Here is a 25,074-nt window from a genome sequence, read left to right on the forward strand (position 1 = left end):
TTTTTCTCCAGAATGAAGTGCTCCTCGTGCCAAGTTATTCCAGTATAGTTAAAACACTGGCATCAATGTAGCATTATGGAAAAATGGCAGTACTTCTGGATGGCACTGAGTCACCAATGCCCAGTTTGGATTCCATCAGAATCACTTGGCACCAGATCCTAGCATTACCATGGCCCGAGGGGCTGTAACCCTTAAGTAAGGTGGAACTGACTGTCCTTGATAAGGTCAGGCATTGAGGAATTCTGGTGAAACAATGGCAATAAACTCATTATCCTCATCACATGAGTGTGGAGGGGAAGTGGAAGAGGATGGAAAATGATGGAGCCAGGAGCAAGAGCATGAACTGGAGGTAAATGTTACATCAGGAATCTATTAAAGAGGTGGTGAGAGGATACTGGGATAATTTGACACTTCCTGATGAATGGGGGGGAGGGGGTCGGGTGCAGCAGGTTATTGCTGGGTAAAATGAAGATAAAATAGAGGATAGTGGAGGAACATGATTTTGAGAGCTAGTTGTGCAGATGAGGATGGAAGGTGGCGAGAGGCAGACATGGCCAGGAGATTAATGTGAAGCAGCTGATGAATCATTAATAAAGTAGGGACATGAAGTGAATCTTTTTGGGCTGCAGAATGAAAAAATCTTTAAATCTAGAGAGACTTAACTAAATTGAGAGAAATGTAAGAGCACTGTTCTTAATTTCACAGTGATGGGATAGAAAATTAATAGTGGTCACCCAAGATCTCATTACAAACTGGATCTCGTCCAGCAGAGGATAAAGCCAAGCAATTACAAGCAAGCAGATTGCTTCTTTACTACCAGAAATGTATTGTTTCAGATATCTAGAGGGATCAGAGAAGCAGATCGAAGCGATTCAGGAGAGAATGAAGAAGAATTTGGCCAGAGTAAATGAAATTGTTTCAAGCAATCATATAATGATGGCAGATGAAACGTTTTGGTTCAACATTTCCTGTTTTTATTAAAGAAAATAAGAGGTTAGGACAGAAATAAACTGAACCAGTGCAAACAATAGACCTTGAGATTAATGAAGATTCTGTAATTTTTCATTATTATTTAAACCACATAGCAGAGGAAGCCAAGCCTGCCACAAACTTAGCCCCACATTGAATTAATTGGTACAGTGAATTTCTAATTGCATCTTTTTATTGTCTTTACTGTATATTGTCAATTTGTAGAAACACTTAAATGAAAGGGGCCGTCCAGTTGGTTCAGGAAAGAATATGATTTTAATTAAGCAAAGTTAGAGTTTCTGCAAACCTTCTCTTTGGAAAATTTATGCCCAAATTTGCTGAACCTGCTGAATGCAGCAACGCTAAAGGCATGTATCTTGGCGCATCTTTCTTTCCTGCCAATCTTCTCCTCTCGCAGCCCCACAAGGCATTCGATGGCAGCATCAACAGTATCCTTTCAGCCGAAGCTTGCACCTTCCCTTGGAGAAGTCCAAATGCTGCAGAAATGTCGCTTTTTGACAGGAGCTCATTTATGTCTCTGCGGGCAATCTCCCTTTGTGCAATCTAATCACTTCAAAATTTTTCAGAATGCTTTCAGTGGAAACTAGATTCCCAGGACCTGCAGAGGAACGTTGTGAAGTCTGCATAATAAGGGATAATGAAATGACAAAAATACACGTGAATGAAGCTGAGGACCCACTTTGGAGGTGTTACTTGCGCGATTATGAGAAGACAATAAAACTCAACCATATATGTAGAGTAATTTGTAAGGCTTGCTGTTGAATATTGCATCTTGTGTTCAAACTTCAGGGAGAGCCTTGTGCACTAAGCCATGGCCTGCTGTGAGGTGTGGTGCTGATGTACAGTAAGTGGCACAGCAATGCACAAATGACATGAAATTGAGTAAATTTTGGAAGGAAAATTAGAAGATCAGATGATTATTTAAATGGAAAACAATTGCAGCATGCTGTCTTGCAGGAGGATTTGGGAGGGCTTGTGGATGAATTGCACAAGGTTGGTTTGCAGGCGCAGCAGGCTATAAGAAGACAAATGGAATGTTTGTCCATGGTTCGCCTTAGCATGCATACAGGTGTAAAGGCAGATCTTGGATGTTCAGCAGCAGAGCTAGTATTTGGCACAATGCTGACTTTATCTGGCGAGTTTGTGAATCCGAGTCCAGGGACAACATTTTGTGATCCAGTGAGTTACGGTGATCGACTTTGGAAAAACAGATTACTCCGACCTACTCCTACACGTCAGGTGTCATCTGCAGTGCATGCGCCGAATGACTTACAATGCTGTACTCGTGTTCCTTAGGCATGATGTGGTTCTCAAACCACTTCAGCCCATTTACGGTGGTCCTTTACAGGTCTTACAACACCACCCAAAAAGCTGACATGGTTTCCATTGACAGGTTGAAGCCGGCGTTCATCGATGATATCCAGCCGAACCGTCAGCCCTCCAGCAGGACAGTTGCCTCCTTGCATCCTTGCATTGTCTCGGTGGTGGTGGGTGGGTGGGTAGGGTCGCTGTCATGGTCATATACGTAGCTTAATTGGGAGCGATGCTGGTTGCCACTTACGATGTTTCCAAAGCAATGCTCAGGAGTAATAGCAAGCATGTGCAGGTTAGTTAAGCAGTCAGCATACGTGGGATGGATCTAAGACACAGGAGGGGGAGAGTGAGAGTGTCAGGATCGCGCGTGTGGCAGCGAGCCAATGAGAAGATCAGAGGGTTTGACTGGGTGGGGTTTGGGGAGTTGAAGAATGCAGTGTTGTGACTGAAGAGAATAAAAAAAAGTCAACTCCATTTTGTGCTGAAAGAAACGAGTGAATGCATTCTTTAATTGTGTGTAAACTGGGTAAATCAGTGGTTTTACAATGGTGAAAAGGCACATAGGTGGAGATGAGCCTATCATCAAATCTGCCATGGTCTCATTGAATGGTGGTGCAGGCTCAATGGGCTGAATGGCCTACTCTTCTTATGTAAAAATCCTGTCACTCAGAAGCCACCAGCTTTAGCCAACAATTACCAGGCAGCTCAGAGTGGGGTCTTGTTCAAATTTATTATGACTGTACATGTACAACTAGACAAAATGGTATTTCTCCAGACCAGTGTGTACATACACACATAATACATGTCTCTCTCAGCTCATAATAAACATATTCATACAAAGAAATATATATAAAATAAATATGTATAAATATTCTGGAATAATTTACTCAATTTCATTAATAAAAACACCAAGGTTATAGAATTTAATTCATCAATCTCACAACCTGCTATTTCCCAGCCTTGCAGTCCTGCTTTTGATGCTCCTGTACCTCCTTCCTGATGGTAATGGGTCAAAGATACTGTGTGATGGATGGGAGAGATTCTCACTAATTCTTTGAGCCCTATTTAAGCAACATTCCCAGTAAATGCTATCAATAGAGGAAAGGAAGACCCCAGCGGTCTTCTTGGCTGCCTTGACGATCTTCTGTATTGACTTGTGGTTCGATGCTTTGCAGCTTCTGTTCCACATAATGATGCAGTCAGACAGGACACCCTCAGTTGTGCTCTTGTAAAATGTTGACAATATGGGGGCCCTCCTCAACCTCCTGAAGAAGTGGTGAGGAGGAGTTGTGGGTCCAGGATAGGTTGTCAGTTTTATGCCCATCAAGGAATTTTGTGCTCTCAACAACCAGAGAGGATGGTGAACTGGGTGCTGCAGTGAACCAACCTTCCACACTGGGACTCAGGGAAGCACTGCCATTGGTCCCATCTCTAGGAAATAATTTTCACTCTTCTCTACACCCTCCAATTTCTCACCTTCTGGGATCTACAGGGAAGAGCATCCACACCACATGCTCTGTCCAGTCCACCCAGAAGATGGGTTCAGCACATATTCTTAAGGTTCCTTACTGACTCAGGAAACCATCTCATCTATCCATGTAAACAACAACAATATAGAGGCATACAGGTGTTACAACATGTAATAACTATCTTAGCAGCAGATCTGTGAGGCTTCAGCTAGATTTCTGTATGGTATTTTAGGCATTATAATTATGGGTTAGAAAAAATGATTAATTTGGTATTTGCAGGTTGCTTCATATGTAGTTTGAACCCATCAGAATTTTTATAATTCTAGGAAAACATATTAGAATATTGGTGAATATATTTGGGTTCTGATACCAGAATCAAGTTAATTGTCATGAACATTGGTCACAAAATGTGTTATTTTGTAGCAGCAGTATTGAGCAGAAAAAGGTGCAAAAATTACTAAAACTTATAATTTCAAATACAATATTTAAGAAGTAAGTAATTAGTACATAAAGAGAAGAAGTGAGGTAGTGTCCAAATCTGATGGCAGAGGGGAACAAGCTGTTTCTGTAAAGTTGAGTGTATGTCTTCAGGCTTCCACCTCTTTCCTGATGGTAGCAGTGAGAAAAGGCAAGGCCAGGATGGTGAGGGTCTTTGATTATTGAGTCTGCCTTCTTGAGACACTGCTTCTTGTCGACGTCCTCAATGGAGTGAAGATTCGTGCTCATCTTGCCACTGGTTGAGTTTACAACTCTCTGTGGTCTTTTCCTGTCTTGTGCATTGGCACTTCCATACCAGACAGTGATGCCACCAGTCAGAATGCTCTCCACTGTACACCTGTTGAAATTTGCAAGAGTCTTTGGTGATATGCCAAATCTCCTCAAACTCCTAATACAGGTATGTGGTTTAAACAAAGTCATCCCTCAAAAACAGCATAAAATTCTGGTGAGGGATTTTTTTTTAAACTTTATTTAAGATTTTATAACATGAATAAAATAGAAAGTTACAGTAAAAAGATTAAACATAAGATAATAAAAATTACAATACTACATCGGCAGACTAAATAAACTGGTGAGGGCTTTTGAGGGATATTTTGATAAAGTCAATGAGACCAAGGCAGTGATGCTTCTAACATTGTGTCACATTTTGATTTTTGTATGAATCTGCACAGTGTTCTCTTTCTTTTGAGTGTGATACCCTAATCTGAAACTAGTTCTCAAATGAATCCTCAATCTTGCTTCAAAACTAATCTGGGGAAGCAATTGCATTCTTCAGAGTATGAGCCTGACCTTGATATTGATCTTGTGTCTTTTCTCTTGCTTTATCTGTCCTGAAACATAAAAAGAACAAACACCTTTCAAACTTCAGTTTTACTTGGATATTCAGAAATAAAATTGTCAGTACTTATTTGTGCAAAGTTATTTATTTTATTGGCAAAATTTCACATTCCCAGTTAATGAATTATCTGTAAACTGTCTAAGGCAGTGGTTCTCGATGTTTTCTTTCCACTCACAGACCACTTTAAGTAATCCCTATGCCATCGCGATTGGTAAGGGATTGCTTAAGGTGGTATGTGAGTGGGAAGGGAAGGTTGGGAACCACTGCTCTAGACCCAATTATTACCGAAATATTTTGCTTGAGAAAAATTGTCATTGGCCCATTTCCTTTGTATTTATGAAACCGTGCACATAACAAGTCAATTAAGTACGATTTAAACAGTTTTCAACCTTTTTCTTTCCACTCACATACCACCTTAAGCAATCCCTTACTAATTACAGAGCAGCCAAGGCATAGGGATTACTTAAAGTGATAAGTGAGTGGAAAGAAAAAGGTTGAAAACCACTGTGTCTAAGGAGATGAAAAAAAAGATGGCGCCTTACAGTGGTGATTCTTTGAAGGGAATCATCAGATATTTTCGGTCAGAACTGCTAAGCTCAAACCCATAGCCACAGTAACCGACATACCTATAAACAATTTTGTATTAGTTATGTTGAAGGACTTTGTGGTCAATAGAAACAGAACACTCCAGTGGACTATGGATGATTCAGGTAACTGATACACAGGCCCTTTAAGGAAGACCCAACCACGCGGACTCAGAATGGGGGCTGCACAATAAACTAAGAGGCCCCAAGGCTTCTGCTCCCTGCCATCTTCCTGGGTAATGTACAATCTTCAGAAAATAAACTGGATGAAGTCAGAGCCAGATTACACAGCAGAGGGATATCACAGATTGCTGTGTGATGTTCTTCAATGAGTCATGGCTGAACGAGAGCATTCTGAACACAGCGTTACAGCCCGAGGGCTTCGCCCTCCACCACGCATCACATAAAGGCAGAAATGGTAATATTTGCTTCATCGTCAATTCATCATGGTGCACAAAGGTGTTGGTTGCATCAGAGTCCTTCTCCCCCGACCTGGAACATCTGGTGATAAAGTGTTGTCCATTCTATCTACTGAGGCAGTTCTCCGCCACCATCCTGGTTGCTGTGTACCTTCTGCCTGGCTAACATCAGGCTGACACTGGAGGGGCTGAACACAGTGATCAGCAGCCATGAGACAGCGCCCCCTGATGCCTTCCGATCATTGTAGGGAACTTCAACCAGGCCAACCTGAAGAAGTCCCTGACCAATTATCACCAACATTATTACCTGCACAAACAGAGGAGTCGACATACTTCTGCTACACTACCATCTACCGCGCTATCCCATACCCGCATTTTGTCAAGTCTGATCACCTGGCTGTATTTCTACTCCTGAGAACAAGCAGAGACTAAGGACTACAGTGGTGAAGATGGCAAAAGAATGGTCAAGGGAGGCGGAGGACTGCCTGTAGGACTGCTTTGAATTGCTGGACTGGACCATATTCAAGGATTCATCTTCAAACTTCAATGAATATGCCATGGCTGTTATAGACTTCATCCGGACTGATGTGCATGAGTGTGTGCCCACACGCACATACCATGAGTACCAACCATAAATCCATTGATTATAACCTGCTGAGGGCTAGGATGATGGCATTTAAAACCAGTGATCAAGATCTCCTTAAGATGTCAGAACATCCTTTAAGAGGGTGAACCCTCACAAGAAGTCAGGCCCTGATGATGTACCTGGCAGAGTACTGAAAATCTGTTCCAAACAACTAGTTGGAGTGATCACGGACATTTTCAATCTCTCAATTTTGCAGTCAGAGAATCCTTCCTGCTTCAAAAGGACACCAATCATACTGATAACCAAGAAGAGCAGAGTGAGCTGCCTCAATGACTATCACCCAGTAGCACTCACATCTATTATAATTAAATACTTTGAGTGGTTGGTCATGGCTAGAATTAACTCGTACTTAAGTAATGACTTGAACACACTTCAATTCGCCTATTGTCATAACCGTATCGCAGCAGACAAAATCTCACTCGCTCTCCACTAAGCCCTGGATCACCTGGACAATAGTAATACCTCCATCAGATGACTTTTCATTGATTACAGCTCAGCTTTCAAATCCATCATCCTCTCAGTACTGGCCAGCAAACTTCAAATTCTGGACTACTGCACCTCCCTTTACAACTGGATCTTCATCGGAAAACCACAGTCAATGCAGATTGAAAACAATGTCTCCTCCTTACTGACAAATCAACACTGGCGCACCTCAAGGATGTGTGCTAAGTCCACTACCCTACTCTCTCTCTACACCCATGATTGTGTGGCCAGGCACAATTCACATTTGCCGATGACACCACAGTTGTCGGCAGAATCACAGACAGCAATGAGGAAGTGTACAGGAGTGAGATAGATCAGCTCGTTGAGTGGTGTCACAACAACAACCTTATCAATGTTATCAAAACTAAGGAACTGATTGTGGACTTCAGAAAGGGGAAAATGGGAGAACACAAACCAGTCCTCATCGAGGGGTCAGCAGTGGAAAGGATAAAGAACTTCATTCCTGGTTGCCCACATCTCTGAAGATCTATCCTAGGGACATCATGTCAATACAACCATGAAGAATGATCGCCAGTGGCTATAGTTTGTTACGAGATTTAGGAGATTTGGTATAGCGCCAAAGACTTTCAAATTTCTACAGGTGGATCATGGAGAACATTCTGATTGGTTGAATATCACTGTCTGGTATGAGGGTAGGAAAAGATTCCAGAGAGTTGTGAACTCAGCCAGCGCCATCATAGACATTAGTCTTCACTCCATTAACGACATTGCCTTTTTGTCTTTCCTTATATTTGCAAATGTATTAGATCTATATGTGTGCATTTTTTAAAATTAAACTAAATAAAGATATTTTAAAAAGAAAAAGAAGGTAACTTCCATCATCAGGAATCCCTCATCACCCAGGCGATGCCCTCTTTTCACTGCTACCATCAGGAAGGAGGCACAGGAGCCTAAATGCGAACACCCAAAGTTACAAATAGGGCTTCTTCCCCCTCCGCTATCAGATTTCTGAATGGACAATGAATCCCAGACACTACCTCACTTATTTTCTCTTTTTTTTCGCTAATGTATTTATTTTTAAATAGTGTATTTGCAGAAATGTAACACAGCAAATTTTGCGCCTGTAACGCACAATACTGCTGCCACAAACAACGGCTTTTGTGAAATGTGTTCATGACAATAAACCTGATTCTGAAATACATGTTCAGATTTTATTAAAATGTTTAATAAAAGATCACACAATTTTTGAGCACATCTTGCAAAAGGGCTAAAGATAAACTTCATATTCTTTTACATTTATCCATTGGTTTAATTTATATTTATGTATGTTACACTGGGGTCTTTACTTGGTCCTCTGCCAGGTCCCTTTCCATTTGGCTGCTACAGCATTCAAGATTATTGTTCCTGGGACTTTTCACCTCTGCTTCTCTGACCCCTATTCTGTTTCTTCTGGCAACAGTAAAGTCAGATCTGGTCTGACTGATTGCCAGGACAAGCCTACGTTATTTGATTTAATGGGAAAGGGTTTCTATAAAAAGATTGTGCTATCATATAATACTTCACATCTCCTATCTTACTGAACATCTCCCTGTTTGTATTTATTTTCCAAAATACCATTGCCCTGTATTTTCTTTTCTTTGGCTATGATGCATTTGTCACATCGAGGTAAAATATTTCTATCTAACCGTTCCTTCATGAACGGTTATTAAAACTCACTCTTGTTCCAGATCAATTAATGTGCGGATTTAACACAAGGTATGCAACATGATAAGATAAACATGTTCTTGCCTTATTTGTGTAGCAGTTAAATACATCATAACTATATCATACTAGTTAATTCTATTAATTAAAAATATATCTATATTCAATATATTTATGCCAACAGATTAAAAATAGAGCCAGGGTCATTATGACTGTACCATTTGGCTCTCTGATATCTTTGTATCACTTCTATGTTTTCTTTTCCTTCAGTGCTGATGACATCATTCAGGGGATGTGGCAGAGATTTAAGTCTCTGGTAGGTGAGGGGCATAAATAAGATGGTCATAGTCTTTATCCCAGGTAGGGAAGTCTTAAACCAGAGAGCATAGATTTAAAGTGAGAGGGAAAATATTTAAAGGAGATCCTTGAGAGTGAATGTATAGTCTCTGAAGAGTGCAGTGAACATGTCAGCAATTAAAACATGCCTGCTGCACACAGCCTAAAATGTACAACACATCTCTTCCACTTGCAGGACAAGATGGAAGCAGGCTGTTGGAAGTCTAGATGGAAGTAATACTTTCTGAGTACTGAATGCTCATGTCTGGGCAACAGCTGCTCACTTTAATAATATACCTGGTGTCACGAATACGTATTCAGCTTATTCCGGTGATAATTTTGGAGATGTGCCAAGTGTGTGAAAACCTACAGTCTGGCAGCACATGCAATCCATCATTTTCATACGAAGGCTGTTGTGTCTGTACCATCGTCAGTTGCTGCAGATTCACACTTCACTCTTTTTTTAAAAAAAGTACCTGGATAAATTCAAAAGGCAAATTCAGGGAAACTTAACGTGTGTAGATTTTTACTAAAGATGTATGTCTAATATAATTTCTACTAGCTGATTTGGGATCTGCCATAATGAAAGAGTCTGAAACATAATCTTTAATTTGCATAATTAAATGAATTATAATTGGAAAAGATTTGGTAATGTTAGGAGGTCATTTTTCTATTTAAGCTATGTAGTTGATCAAGACCATCCCAGAAAGTGCCCTTTGCTTAGTTTCTTATAATGCCAGTGGCTGCAGCACAATTTGAGTTGGAAATTTCTTCCAATTGAACAGTGAGGCAGGAAAAACCAAAGTAAGAATGGAGGACCACATTAAAACAGTCAGAGGGATCTCAGAGGGACACAGGGTGATTTCCACTGGTGCAGTCAAATTCTGTCTGTAAGGAACCTGTACATTCTCCCCGTGTCTGCGTGGGTTTTCCTCCCACTGTTCAAAACATACTGGGGGGGGTGTAGGTTAATTTGGTGTAAAGGGCATGGACTCGTGGGCCTAAATTAAAAAATTTAAAATTTAAAATTAAAAAAAAATTAAATTTTCTTTATTGGCTAAGGTTTTTGGATGGGGGTTATCAATGTGTAAGCCAAAGGGAGTTGAAATACAGAGCACACATGATGTGTCTGAGTGGCAAACAGACTCCGTGATCTCCTCTTGTCTCTATGGAACTGTTACTGAACATGATGTGTGTGACTGTGATACTTGTACTGACTTCTACACATTGAACTTTATGAATGATGGAGTGAGTATCAACAGTAGTTGATACCATCATGACCAATTAGGGCAGACAAACCGAAGAATGTCGTTTTTATTTTGTTTAACTGTACTCCTGCCATTAGGCCCAGTGTAGCTTATTTTGCATTCAGTTGTCCTACTTTTTTTATGACATTTTCAGTATCATCCAAAGTTATTTTTAGAATGTACTCCAGGGAAGGACATTATCAAAGACATTGCCAGACTTCCATTCCAAGTTTGGTCACCCAGCTGGTGGGTATATTAATGCATATAAAAACGTTTTCCTTCATGAATCGTGACTGATATGGAAGTATAACAGGCAATGTACTGAAAATTATTTTACAGATTTAAAGCATTTTGACAACATGTCTTTCTTGATGAATACTGACTGATTTTCCTTTAACCTATAGAGGGGTGTCATATTGGTTAATGCAACGCTGTGACAGTGCCAGGGACCGGAGTTCAAATCCTGCACTACCTGTAAGGAGTTTGTATGTTCTCCCCATGTCTGTGTGGGTTTCCTCCAGCTGTTCCTGTTTTCTCCCACCCTTCAAAACATACTGGGTGTTGTAGGTCAGTTGGGTATAGTTGGTGGTATGGGCTTGTGGGCCGAAAGGACCTGTTACCGTGCTGTACGTCTCAGTTTAAAAATTATAAAATTTAAATAAATAACTCAAATGAATTAGCATAAGGCTGGCAAGCATTAACATGAGTTGAGTTCTGAGAATATTTAAAAATGATATCCTAGGCTAATTGAATTTAACATTAATGAACGAAAGATAACTTTATCCTGGACAGTGTATTTGCAGGCCTGGGGAGGTGTGAATGCTGGGGAAGATTTTCAGACAGAACTTGGTGGCATTGGAGTAGTTTGGTTGAACTGTTACCAAAATAGGAGAGGAAAATGCAACATGGGAGATAGGAAAAATAATGGAAGATAGTGAAAATTAAGGAAAAATATATAGTTGTAGCAGAACAAGGATCTCTCATTGGTCCTAAACCTCTGAGTTCCAGGTCTCAATCCCACAAGCTTTTGCTCTTCCAAGACCTCAACCAGAAAAACATCACAAACTAGATCCCTACCCCCAACTATTTGCCTCAGCAATCTTTCCGTCTCCCCCCTCTCCTCCTCCCATCTTGCAATTAGATCTGCAAAATTTCCAATTAGTCTGCCACAAGCCTTCTATTGATTGGCTTGTGTCCCTCTCATTATCACCTGATGACTCTCTCTCATTTTTAGAAGACCGCATAGAAACAGAAATTTGGCACCCCTCCCCCCTCATCTCATTAAGCAACCTCAACAGGTCACCAACTTAATTACTGCCTCACCAACCCTAACCCAGATTTCAGATAGGCTTTCAACTGCCAACCTCCTCTCTGGAACCAGAGAACCATAGAACATTGCAGCACAGAAACAGACCCTTTGGCCCTTCTAGTCTGTGCCGAACTGTTATTCTGCCTAGTCCCACTGACCTGCACCCTGACCATAGCCCTCCATACCCCTCCTATTCATGTACCTGTCCAAATTTTTATTAAATGTTAAAACTGAGGCCACATTTCAGGTGGCAGTTCATTCCACACTTCTACCACTCTCTGTGTGAAGAAATTCCCCCAATGTTCCCCCCCAAACTTTTCCCCTTTCACCCTTAACCCTGTTCTTTGGCTTGTATCTCACCTATCCTCGGTGTAAAAACCCAACCTACATTTACTCTAATTTTGATGTATCGCCATTGCTTAATAGACAAGGTTCTGCTGATTGCTTCGCAGAACATTCAATCTGCAAAAGTGGAACCTTGATCTTCCTGTGCCCATCAATAGAATTCTCCATCCCACTCTGATCTTTCTCTCTGTGGCTTTTGACACTGTTCTAAAAAAGCGTGAAGAAAAATACCTCAGCTATCTAGGCACCTTCAAGGTTTTGGGATGATATTAAATTCAACAATCTGAGATAACTTGCTTTTCCTGTATGGTTGTACCAGAATTGTCTAGTTCTGCCGTCAAGATCCAGCTGATCCATCTGTGATGTGAATTCAAAGTTCAGATTTATTGTCAGACAACAAACCTGGCATCACATACAGCCCTGAGATTATTTTTCCTGTGGGCCAGGCAGAATTTCTACTTATCCAAAGTGGGGGGAAAAAAACTGTACAGAAGAAAATACGTATACAAAAGATAGAAATGTAAACAAGAAGAAAGTGCAAATGAGAGAAATACAGAAAATAAATATTCAATAATAAATAATAGGCAAAATAAGAGTCCTTAAATGAGTACCTGAGTCTGTTGTTTAAGACTCTGATAGTGGAGGGGTAGTAGCTATTCCTGAATCTGGTGGTTCGAGTCTTGCGGCACCTATGCCTCTTTCTTGATGACAGTAGTGAGATCAGAGCGTGTCCTGGGCGGTGTGGATCTTTGATTGCTGCTGCTCTCCAAGGGCAGAGTTTCCTGTAGATTTTCTTGAAGGTGGGGAGAGATGCGGCTGTGATACTTTTTTCTCACACAGACACTTCCCGACCTGATGAGTATTTCCAACATTCTCCTTCTGGTTTCAGATTCAGGAACAGTTGTGGTGTACATTCCACAGCTTTAACATGTCCCTTTGTTTTCATGGCAACCATTGAACCATAGAACTGTTTTTTTCCTCTTGTAAATCAATTAAAGGAATAGTTTGAATATTAAGAATATCTGGGTAACCCTGGCCTCATCCAAACAGATATATTCCCCCTTTCCACCTGTCTCCCACTTCTCTACAGCTTAAAACAAATTTGTTTACTCACTTTCCCCTTTTCTGAAGATGGATTGTCAACTCAACGCATTAATTCTGTTTCTCTTTCCATAAATGCTGCTTGTTCTCTTGAGCAATTCTGGCATTTTAGTTTCTCAGTTGTATTACAGTGAATCCAAGGCTCTCACAAATGTTAGCCCAGTTGATGCAAAGTTGATCCATTTTTTGTGCCTTTGAGGGATGAACATCAGGGATAAGTCCCCTGCATTTCTTTATGCTTTTTGGGTTTTTTTGTGCATCCAACTGCAAACACAGGCAGAGCTTTGATCTAACATCACATTTAAAAAACTGCTTCACTGACATTCCAGTCCACTCCCAGTATAGTGCAGAAATCTGGGATAACTCTCCAGCACTCCCTTGGTATTCGCAAAGATCTAGGGCAATTCTTCTGCATTCCCACAGCCCTGCACAGATGCGGCAGTCTTTCATTAGAACACCGACATCTAGGCCAATTTGAGCACTCTTTAATACTGCAGACATAAAGTACTACATTGGTACTGGACAGAAGTCTAGATGACTCCTATACTGTTTCAGTACTGCATTGGAGAGTAAGCTTGTGCTCAAGTCTTCTAGACTTGTGTGTATACGTTTTATTGCAGACCTTGTTGAATCTTACCTACACTGAGCAGAGCCATGAAGTGAAGGGAGAATAAGTGTGGAGTTGTTCACCTTTTAATGAAGCAAGCTTGCAAAGTTATATTTTTGCAACTGCAAACTTTGGAATAGGCATGGAATTCTGACATTAATTCAGATATGTTTTAAAAAAGTCAATCAATCAATTTATTTATTTAGACAGACAGCACGGTAACAGGCCCTTTCGGCCCACAAGACAGTGCCACCCAAATCCCCCATTTAACCTACAAAACTTGTACATTTTGAAGCGTGGGAGGAAGCCAAAGCACCCAGAGGAAACCCTCGCAGATGGGGAGAGGGTACAAGCTCCTTACAGACTGCACCAGATTCAGACCTGACGCTGTCATAGTGTTGTGCTAACAGCTACGCTACCCTGGTCGCCCCTCATGCAATTTATTCTCTGCTTGAAAGTAAAATGGCAATTCTAAATTCTGTTAAAGTGTGGGTTGGCTTTCACAAGCACACCACTTGGAGTTAAAATCAATTTCAATGCATGGATGTGCCAATGCGCAGAGCAGCAATTAGTTTGGAGACTGGGTTGAGCAATGTCTTTGGGCACTGAATGTAAACTCCCAATTAAATACATAGGCATTTTGGTTTTGCTTTTTAATAATAAAGGCTCAATAAATTTTGTCAGATTAGTTTTTGAAAGTGCATTGTTGACCCTGAGATTTATTTGGAGGTAGAATAGTCCCATCTGTGCACACGTGATGGTTGCCACAGCAATATCAGTTGCACAGCAGAGCTGGAAGAACTCCGATGACCTTGCTTTGTTAAAATGACTCCTCAAAATGAAACCCCAGCTCAATCAGTGGCAAGTTGCTGCAGATAAAAGAAAGACTCTGGGGTTTATCTGAAGAATAATTTCTCCAAATGAACAGAATCTTGAGTCTTTAACTATTATAAATGCAGTCTCATGCCCTTGGTTGCCCTGTCAGTGTGACCTTGTCTATTTCATCATGAAGATTTGTTTTCTCTTCTTGGATCTGTAATAATATCGACAAATTGTGAAACAATAGTGGGAAGGAAGCAGACTTCATCAAAGACGAAGTGGAAGGATTTCAGATGGGGACAGGAGGAAAATATAGAAGATGAACAATAACGAGTTTATTGCCATATACACGGTGCACTGAAATTCTTGCAGCCGAACAGATACTTCATAAAAATAAAGAAAGAAAGTAAGAGAATGAAGAATAAAAGGAAACCGAAAAAAAAGTGTTATTTTACCCACAGCTGATGCCTGAAGAAAAAACATCTTGTTTTGTCTTTACGGTTAAGATCATTTGAGCTTATCAATCTCGCCCAATGGTCTCTGGCATTCAACAGCTGACTCATTCTGATAATTGAAATCAACTGAGTTGACCTGCCTCAAGGCTGCAATAGAGTTTTTAATATCACTGTTAAAATAGGAACATAAAATCTATTTTGGTCATAATGCTATTATATTCTAACTAGTGACCAGCTTTCTGTAACCTCAGATTGTGCTATTAAGTGAGATTAGCTGAGGAACGGTACAGGTGAGAAATATTTGTTGGTCGTGAGTTTAAACCTTGGACAGAACCTTCAGAAGTTTTAAAAAAAGAGTTGTGTGTATTCATTCTTTCCGTTTTATCCTACCTTATATTTTTTTTGAAGCAGTAAGGGCAGACAATACTGATCTCTGCCAATGTCATCTGTTATCTAATGTAGGAGAAGGACCTGACTTCTAGCTGGATCCTGTTCCTGAATAAACCCACCATCTCTCAGAAAGAACAGAGGACAGACCCATTCAACCCATGATGTCTGTGCTAAACTACGTTGCCAAATTAAACAAAACAGACTGGGAGATCACTTCGCTGAGCACCTCCCCTCCATCCGCAGTAGCCAACCATTTCAATTTTGAGTCACGCTTCCAGAGTTGCATGGCCTTTTGTGCTATTCCACCCTGACCATCCACAGATTGGAGAAACAATACCTTATTTTCCATCTGGGCCCCCTCCAGCCAGATGGCATCAATGTCGACTTCTCTGTTTCCTTCTCAATCTGCTCGCCTTTTCTTCCCCCTCTCCTGTCTTTCCAGTAATCCCCTCCCTTCCCCACCCAGCCATCCCGCCTCCCCCTTATTGCTGCTGACCCCTCCCTTCTCACACCCATAATCCTCTATTTTTCTTACATTCATGTGGCTGTTTAAGAGACTTTTAAATGCCCCTATTGTACAGGCCTCCACCACCACCACTGGCAATGCACTCCAGGCACCCACTACTCTTTGTGTGACTTACCTCTGACGTCTCATCTAAACTTCCCTCACCTCATACAGAAGTCCTCTGGTGTTTGCTACTGTCACCCTTGGAAAAAGGTGGTGGAAGTCCACCCTACCTGTTTCTCTCATAGATTTCTAAGTCACCTCTCTGTAGAGCTATGGATCGTCCACGTTAGACTTAGAGTTGTGATTAATAGGCTTTAATCACCAAAAGACATCAGAACATCTCACGTATTGCTGGCCTGGTTCCAAGGCAGGTACCGAGGGAGGAATTTGGGCATAATAGCTTTTATGGGGATTCTCAGGGGAGGAGTCACAGGTGCGGGGGGAGGGGGGGGCGGGCCGGCCCATACAGTATGTTCATACAGTATGTTCATACAGATAGTGCTAATAGCTATACAGTGGTTCCACTACATTCACCTCTTCTTTTAAATCAGAGTCCAGCGGGGTGAAGTGAGTCAAGGTCCATTACAGGTTCAGCCTGTCCAGTGGTCTCATCTGTCATTGTGACTGTCTCAGAGCTTTCTGTGGTTCAGCTGCTGGCTCCTGGGCGGTGTTTTGTGTCACAGGCCATGTCTCCGGTGGCTGAGGTGGAGGGGAAGGGGGTTAATAGGACTGTGGGGTTGCTCGATCTGGGCTTGGGCCGGGCCGCCGGGTGCAATTAGTGGGGCCGGCTGGCCTGTTATGCGAGGAGATACTGATTGGTTGGTCGAGGATTCCCCTGTGGGCACCAGGTCCTGGACGGAAACCATGTCCTGCCTGCCCATCCTGGTGCTCCACGTAAGTATACTGGGGTTTAGGTCAGGCCCAAGGATCGACAGCCAGGATGGTAGTGTGGTTCCTAACGCAGACTTCCGGGGGAAGAAAAAGAGCCTTATTAACAGTGTCGCATTAGTAGCAGTAAACAGGAAGGACCTGGTAGCATGGAGCACCTCTAGGAGGACCTCTTGCCACTGGGAAATGGGCAGGCCTTTCAACCTGAGGGTTAGGAGGATTGCCTTCCATACTGTGGTGCTCTTCCTTTCTATCAGGCCATTCCCTCAGGAGTTATACCTCATGGTCCTGCTCATGGCTAAGCTCTTGGCCAGCAGGTACTGGTGCAGCTTCTCACTCATAAATTAGTTTATTAAATTGTACTGACAATAACCACACCGGCAGTGAGAGTATAAGACAGCTTTAATAAACTAATATGTACACTATGAGGTCTTGTCTCTCTGCCAGACGAACCTGGAAGGCTCGTAGCTCTGGACTGCTTTATATACAAGATCACTGGGATGACCCCTGGTGACCTAGTGGTGTAATTACATATCACCACACCCCGGTCCCTATGGATATAGTAAGAGTTTCCAAACACAATAAATATGCTGCGTAGTAACTTTATGACTGTGGCTGTGGTCATGTCTGGGCAGGGGATGGCAAAAGGGAAACAGGAGTATTCATCGATAATGTTGATGAAGTATACGCTCCTGTTGGTGGAGGGGAGGAGTCCCTTGAAGTCCATACTCAGGGCATTCAAAAGGGCAGGTGGCTTTAATTAGGTGAGTTTTTGTCTGGCCGATAGAATTGGGGTTACCATTCGGTGCAGACCAGCTAGCTCCGGGTAGTTCCCTAATGTCCTCAACTGAGTAAGGGAGGTTGCGAGCTCTAATGAAGTGGTAGGGCCTGGTGACCCTGGGATGGCAGAGGCTGTTTTAAAGGGCTTAAATTGTGCATTGGCGCATGTCTCTCAGGACAGGGCATCGGGAGGCTCGTTGAGCCAGCCCGCTCAGCACATTCAGATAGTGTTAATAGCTATATAGTGGTTCCACCACACTCGCATCCTTCTTTGCTCCAAAGAGATCTGTTAACCTTACATCATAAGACATGTTCTTAACTTGCACTGATAGATGCCATCTGCCATTTCTCTGTACATATCTCTAAATGATCTGTTCTCTGCTGCATCTTTTTATAGCTGACAATATTGTTCATAATCCTACTAATGTTTGTCATTTACAAACTTACTAACGCACCCACCAAATTTTTCATTCAAACCATGTACAATTTATACTCAAACAGCCAAATTCAAACACTGTTTGAAACTGAATATTTACAAGGTTTATGGTGAGTTACAGCTGTACTCTGTAGACGTAGAGCAGTTCACCTTCAGAGTGGGAGCAAATAGATTCTGGTAATGGAGCCTGAAGTCAAGTTTCTTGAATGTTGTTATGCAGCAAACTTCCATATAAGTGTTTAGTTTTCATCACACTGCCAAAAGTAAATTGTAGATGCAGGTGAGGCTTGAGAGGTACAAAGAGAGCCATTTATCAAGAGTCGTGGGTGTCTGAATGCCTTTCTGTGGGGGGGGGGGGGGTAAGTTTCCATGGTGGCTCTTAGAGCCAATGTTAGACTCCGGCACATAGATGAAAGAAAAATAGAGGGTTTAGTACTTTTTTTAGATATAGGTCAGCACAACATCGAGGGCCAAAGCATCTGGAGTGTGCTGTAATGTTTTATGTTCTATGTAACCACTTGCTACCATGCTCGTACAAATAAAGTGGTGATATACCTGGACTTGTCAACCTTTGTGCCAGTGGCTCCCTCTGTAGTGAATAAATCATATAAAGCAAAAATAATTGTTGCATTAAGATGGTTAATGATTGTGTTCTGTGATTGTCCTCTCAGGGCTTTATTGCATGGTCCAGAGACCATCTGTGAGGAGACATTGAATGCAAAGAATTTTGTTTATTGTAAGAGTTCACAGAGGCCCACCAAAACATTGCAGTTGAAGTTCTTCAGGAGATGGCTTGTCCTTCTCTCCTGATTATCCGAAATTCTCAGTTATCTGAATTTGGTTTTGGACCCTGAAGTGACATCTGTTCGGCTCTGAAAATTTTTTTCAGATAATTGAGTATTTCAGAAAAATCAGAAATCCTCATTTATCTGAAAAATTTCGAAGCCGAAATGATGTCACTTCACCTCCAAAACAATTTCGGATAAACGAGGATATCAGAAACAATCAGAAATCCTCAGTTATCCAAAATTTTTTCCAAGCTGAATTGGCATCACAAGTTGAAAACATTTTTGAATTTTGGAAAAACCTCTGAGTAGAATTTCAAGTTTTTGGTGTTGAATTGATCTTATTTTGTTCATGTTTTTTTTTTTGGCGAGAATCCAACATTATTTCATGGTTAAAGCCCCTTCCCTTGTTGTTTGTTGTTGTTTAAACATTGTTGCTACTGGGCTGTTTAAAAAAAAAAGACCAGTTGGAGTTGCGGAGGAGCTAGTGGAGTTGTTCAAGTGAACCGGTACGGACTTGAAGGGCCGACATGGCCTATTTCCGTGCTGTAAACGGTTATATGGTTATCTGAAAATACCATTTATCCGAAATAGGCCTAGTCCCGACCATTTTGGATAATCAGAGTTGTACTGTATTAAGAATCTATAAACAGTGTCATTGGGCCACAGAACTACAAAGCAACGAGGCATCATTTGAAAAAATAAAAAGCAGTAGATGGTGGAAATCAATAATAAAAATAGAAAATAACAAGAATGTTGAGCTGATTAGGGCAGCAGGTGTGGAAGCAGAAGCAAAATTAATTTTCTAGTCTGCACTGCAGGAAGAATGGATATTGGAAGCCAATTCAGGGATGGAGACCAAATATTCCTGGATATTTTACATTTTGGAATTTTAAAGAGAATGGACAAGCCAGTGGAGAAAACACTGCTAATAAACTCATTAAAAAATTGTCTTTGACTTTAAGAGTCTCACCTGTTTGTTGCCTGGAATGGAGGCCTGTGGTTGCAAGGAGAGACCGGAACATAGGAGGTTGAGAGGTGATGTTGTTTGCAAAGTTATAGGGGCATACAAAGGATGAATCATCAGAATCTTTTTTTCCCAGGGCAGAAGATTCCAGAACTATTGAGCACAGTTTATGGTGAGAGAGGAGAAATTTAAAGGTGATTTGAGGGGTAAAAGTTTTCACAAAGAAGGTGAGTGAATATTTGGAATGAGCCACCCGAGGAGGTCGTAGAAACAGATACTATTATAAAACTTAAAAGGCATTTAGACAGGTACTTAGATAGGTAAGGTAAGGAGTTGAGGGATATGGGCCTCATGCAGTTGGCATGACCAAGTGAGCAGAAAGATCCTGTTTCTACATGACACCTTTCTATGGATCATGTAGCATCTACATAATAAGGATGATAAACCAGAATGACAGCCTCAGAAAATTGGTCTTCTTGATTTAGGATGCCAGGTTGACATTTGGATTAATCAATCTATGAACTCATCTTCAAATATGCCTTTGTCAAGGTGATTTGTCAATCTATAGAAAGATTAAAATCATCCATGATTTTGCAGCACCTTTTTTTACTAGCCCGTATTATTTATTGATTTATTCCCTGTCATTAGTAAGTTAGTAGATGATTCTCAGCAGGAGTTATTTTCCTTTCTATTTCTTACCTCCAGGCTGACTGATTCTACAAATTGGCCTTCTGAACAAAGACAATTTTTTAATGAATTTATTAGCAGTGTTTTCTCCATTGACTTTTCCATTCTCTTTCGAATTCCAAAATGTAAAATACCCAGGAGTATTTGGTCTCTATCCCTGCAGGAGTATTTGGTCTCTATCCCTGCAGGAGTATTTGGTCTCTATCCCTGAATTGGCTTCCAATCGTAACTCTTTTATGGCCACCAGATCACATCCATTGATCTTTTAATTATCGTGACCTCATTCACTGTTCCATTAATTTACATTGTATTTGTCTTTAACTTTTTTCATTATCCTCGCATACAAATCCTTCCCACTACTATTTTGGTTAGTCCTTTCTAACAGCCCTATTTATTTGATTCACAAAGGTTCAAGCCCTAGCCTGATTTGTGATACAGTAGAACAGCTCCTTCCCCCCTGCCCCCCCCAATATTGATACTAGTGTTTCATGAACTGAAAGCTACTTCTCCCATCCTACATTCTGAAGAGACACCGAACCCCTGAACTTGTTGAGTTTATAATTAATTGCCTACTCTTTTCACTATCTTTGCTATTCTACTTTTTAAATTTAACAACTAACTGCTTATTGTCTGTCAATATACCCTCTTTCTTGGTCCCACCTATGTTGTTGTGTAGGATCATGAGAAGTGGATCCTTCCTCTCTCAGCTCAATTTCCTCTCTATCCTCAAGGATATGGTCTTCACTCCAGCAACAGTCAGGCAACACAGCCTTCAAGAAAGCTGGAGAAACTCAGAAGGTCCAACAGTGTACTTTATATAGCAAAGATATTGATTCATAACCAACTATATCTCAAGTGTGAAACATTAATTATGTATCTTTATCTTTGCTGTATTAAGTACACTTTGACCTGCTGAGTTTCTCCAGCATATTGTGTTTTCACTTTCATCACAGTGTCTGCAGACTTTCATGTTTTACTACCCCTTAATCTTGTACTTGTTGGACAAATACAAGAGCTAAGTCTCTTCCAAAGCTGATTCGCTGGTAGTTACACTCTCCTGTCCCTTTCCATTGACCAGATGCAGTATATGATATTTAATCTAAAGGGTATGACTGCCCCCAGGAACAGAGCGCATTGGTAACCTTTGTCCTTCCTGTTGTGTCGGAAGCTCAGACTCCCACTCAACAACTCTGAGCTGTCATTCTTTGAGCTGGAGACACTGACTGTATTTTGATTGCAGTGGATCACAATTGTCTCCATCAACTTCTGCATGGCACAGCTACCACACATTATCAGTGCTGCCATTTTGGTCTTTATTTAATTAATAATCATGTTATTTATTTATAGTTTAGATCTTTGTATGTTCGCCTACATTGAAATATCCCTGTTGAAGAAAGGGGGAAGACTAAAGCTAGAAACTATAGATAGTTGGCCTGACATTTGTCACATCTGTCAGCATTGAGAGGACATTTAAAAAAATCATAAGGTTGACTATGTTTATATTACTTTATGAAAGGGTATTTGATAAATTTATTCAACCCCTTTAAGGATGTTATTAACAAGGTGGATAGGGGGGAACTCATGGATGTAATTTATTTGGATTTTCAAAAGATATTTGATGAAGTAACATATAGCAGTAGTCATTACATTGGCATATATTAGTATGAATGGAAGACTAGCTAACTAAGAGTGAACAAATCAGGTTGGTAAACTGAAATGAGTGGAATGGTGCAGATGCTGTGTGTTTTGCAGCTAAATTTGCTGATATTACAAAGGTAAGTGGGAAAGCAAAATGTAAGGAGGACTAAAAAGGTAAAATGAGCGGGTAACAATTTTACAAATGTATAAAGCAGGGATATGTGAGGTTATCCTCTTGGATAGCAAGAATAGAAATTAAACATTGGATAGAATATTGCTTAAATAGAGGCTTGTGAATACATCTCTGTGGAAGGATTTGAATGTTTTGCATGAAACTCACAAATTTAATAAGCTGTAATGAAAGAGAGGGTTTGAATCGGGGATAGAATGTGGAAGTATGGAATGCTTGCAGCAATAACGCAGAGCCCTGTTTTGCATTTGACACTTTATCTAAGGAAGGATAAATTATGGAAGGAGAAATTCACCATTTGATTCCTGGGATGAAATTGTTCACTTACATGGAATTATTCAGCAGTTTGGCCTGCTCTCATTGGAACTTAGTAAAATGGAAGGTAATTTTATTGAAACATAATATTTTAAAGAAAGTGAGGCTACTTGCCTCGATATTTTAGGTTATGTCCAAGGATGTTACTTCTTAGGGGGAAATTAGAACTAGAGAGTCTGCTTCCCCCCCCCCCCCCCCCCCAAAATGGCAACACTGCTGGAACTGGTGTGTGGTGCACTGTTAGACAGAATCAGACGTACACAAGGTAAAGACTGAACAACAGGCTTTAATCCACAAAAACCTCCACAGAGCCAGGCTGGCTGTGGCTGCAGCAACTCAGTGTGAGGCCTTTGGAGGCTTATATCCCGGACTGGGTGGGGCTTGATCCATTCAGGCCGACTGATTGGCAGCTGGCCACGTGTTGTCCTGTCCCCTTACACTTCTGCAGGTACAGAGGTTGCCCCCTGCAGTAGGCCGGCAGTGGACCACCACATGGTATAAAGGCAGTGCTACTGCTGATGCAGTCCAACTCGCCCAGACCGACCGCCATCTGCTGTGTACAGGCTTTAAATGGCCTGTTAAAGGACCTGATGGTGGTTTATTTTAAAATCCCGCACTGCTCCCATTTGAGAAGGAGAAGCAGAGGAGGTGACCCACAGGATGGTGGCCATGGTGGGGGACCAGTGAGGGTTTCTGAGGGCTGTATGTGAGTCAAATATTTTTATTTATCTCATATGTGATAGATTATGTTATATTTTATATTGTATATAGATATGTTTTAAAGGAGATAAATTGTGAGGTTTTTTTAGAGTAGGTCACAAAAAGATACAAAAACCACAACACAGACCTCTGGCTCAAGCCAGACAATCCCGGATGCCTATAAGGACTTCACAAGTAGGTGGTAATTGGACATGCTGTGGAGTAATGGAAATATCTCATGGCCCACAGCTTGACAGATACGTCATCAGCAGATATTGTCTCAATTTTACCATTAAGATCTCAGCTGAATAATTCTTAGATCAGCATTGAATGAGATGACGGAACAGTGTTTTGACAAGCGAAAGTCGTGCGTCATGCAATGCAATGACTAAGAACCCCTTTTGTGATAATTCTGCCTTCCAAGCTGTGTTGTCAATAGGAGGCATTCAGCGCATGAAGAGATGGAAAACTACAGGCAGAATTATCCTTAAATTGCTTCTTTGTGGTTCTGAATGAGCATTTGCACAGAGCATCAAAGGGAATATAACATTTGCTACCATTTTCATTTGGCAATGTGTATATCATGTGAGATACCTTGAGGGGAGTTAATACATGTACAAATATTTTCAGGGCTTGAAATATATTCTTGTGTTGGAAAAGCAATCTTTTGCTAACAGGCTAAATAAATAAAAGTAATCATGTACTCTTTTTGCTTCTAGGATCAAATAGATGAATGTGCAAGCAATCCCTGTCACCATGGCAACTGTAGCAGCCATATTGATGGTTATGCTTGTACTTGTGAAGAAGGCTACCTTGGTGAGAATTGTGACCAGTCTCCCCAAAGCACTGCTGCCCCAGTCTGGACAGAGTCCACGCTGCCATGGCAACCTGAGCCACCCTCAACATCTGTGGTACCGAATACAACTTCATCTCCATCCTCTGGGCAAACAACTACCTTGTCCTCTTGGCAGCCAGCTCCGGGGCATAATGTCGCAAACCTAACCTGGGACCTTGGAGAGGTAAAGGATCTGCTTGCTATATTCATTATCTGTGAAATTTGTAGGCAGGATTACTTCTTGAAGTAAAGTTTTGCCTTATTGCAAAATGCCATGATGGTTCTTTCACTGATTGTCACTAGCTATTTCCAGGAATTCTGGCATTAACTCTAATTTCCCAAAAAGGTGTGTTTGTGCTGCAGATTCCCCCAAGACAGTCACAGTGAATTTATCGCCATTTCTTTTTTTCAGAAATGGATTGTGCTACTTAGGAACATAAGAAATAGGAACAAGGGTAGGCCTGTCAAGCCTACTCCGCCCTTCATTGAGACCATGGTTGATCTGATGATCGGCTCATCTCCAGCTATCTGCCTTCTCCCCATATCTCTTAATTCCCCAACTTTATAAAAATCTATCCAATCTTGTCCTTAAATATATTCACTGAGGTAGCTCCACTGTTTCAGAAGCGGTGCAAAGTAGGTTCACCAGGTTGATTCCAGAGATGAGGGGGGTTAGCCCATGAGGTGAGATTGAGTCGTCTGGGACTTTACTCACTGGAATTTAGAGGAATGAGAGGGATCTTATAGAAACATGTAAAATTATGAATGGTATCAATAAGATAGAGGTAGGAAAGTTGTTCCCATTGGTAGGGGAGACTAGAATTAGGGAACATA

At 41.2% G+C, this 25,074-nt stretch overlaps 1 protein-coding gene across 1 annotated transcript in view; it reads left to right on the forward strand.

Moving 5' to 3' along the window:
- dner (delta/notch-like EGF repeat containing) overlaps positions 1 to 25,074 on the forward strand; it is a 160,410-nt gene that overhangs the window by 33,199 nt on the left and 102,137 nt on the right. The window contains exon 2 of the mRNA XM_069897348.1: positions 24,125 to 24,424. Coding sequence (XP_069753449.1) covers positions 24,125 to 24,424 — 300 coding nt within the window. The remainder of the gene's footprint in view (positions 1 to 24,124; positions 24,425 to 25,074) is intronic.

The sequence above is a fragment of the Narcine bancroftii genome, chromosome 9 (genome assembly GCF_036971445.1).
Source record: "Narcine bancroftii isolate sNarBan1 chromosome 9, sNarBan1.hap1, whole genome shotgun sequence".
Taxonomy (NCBI): Eukaryota; Metazoa; Chordata; class Chondrichthyes; order Torpediniformes; family Narcinidae; genus Narcine; species Narcine bancroftii.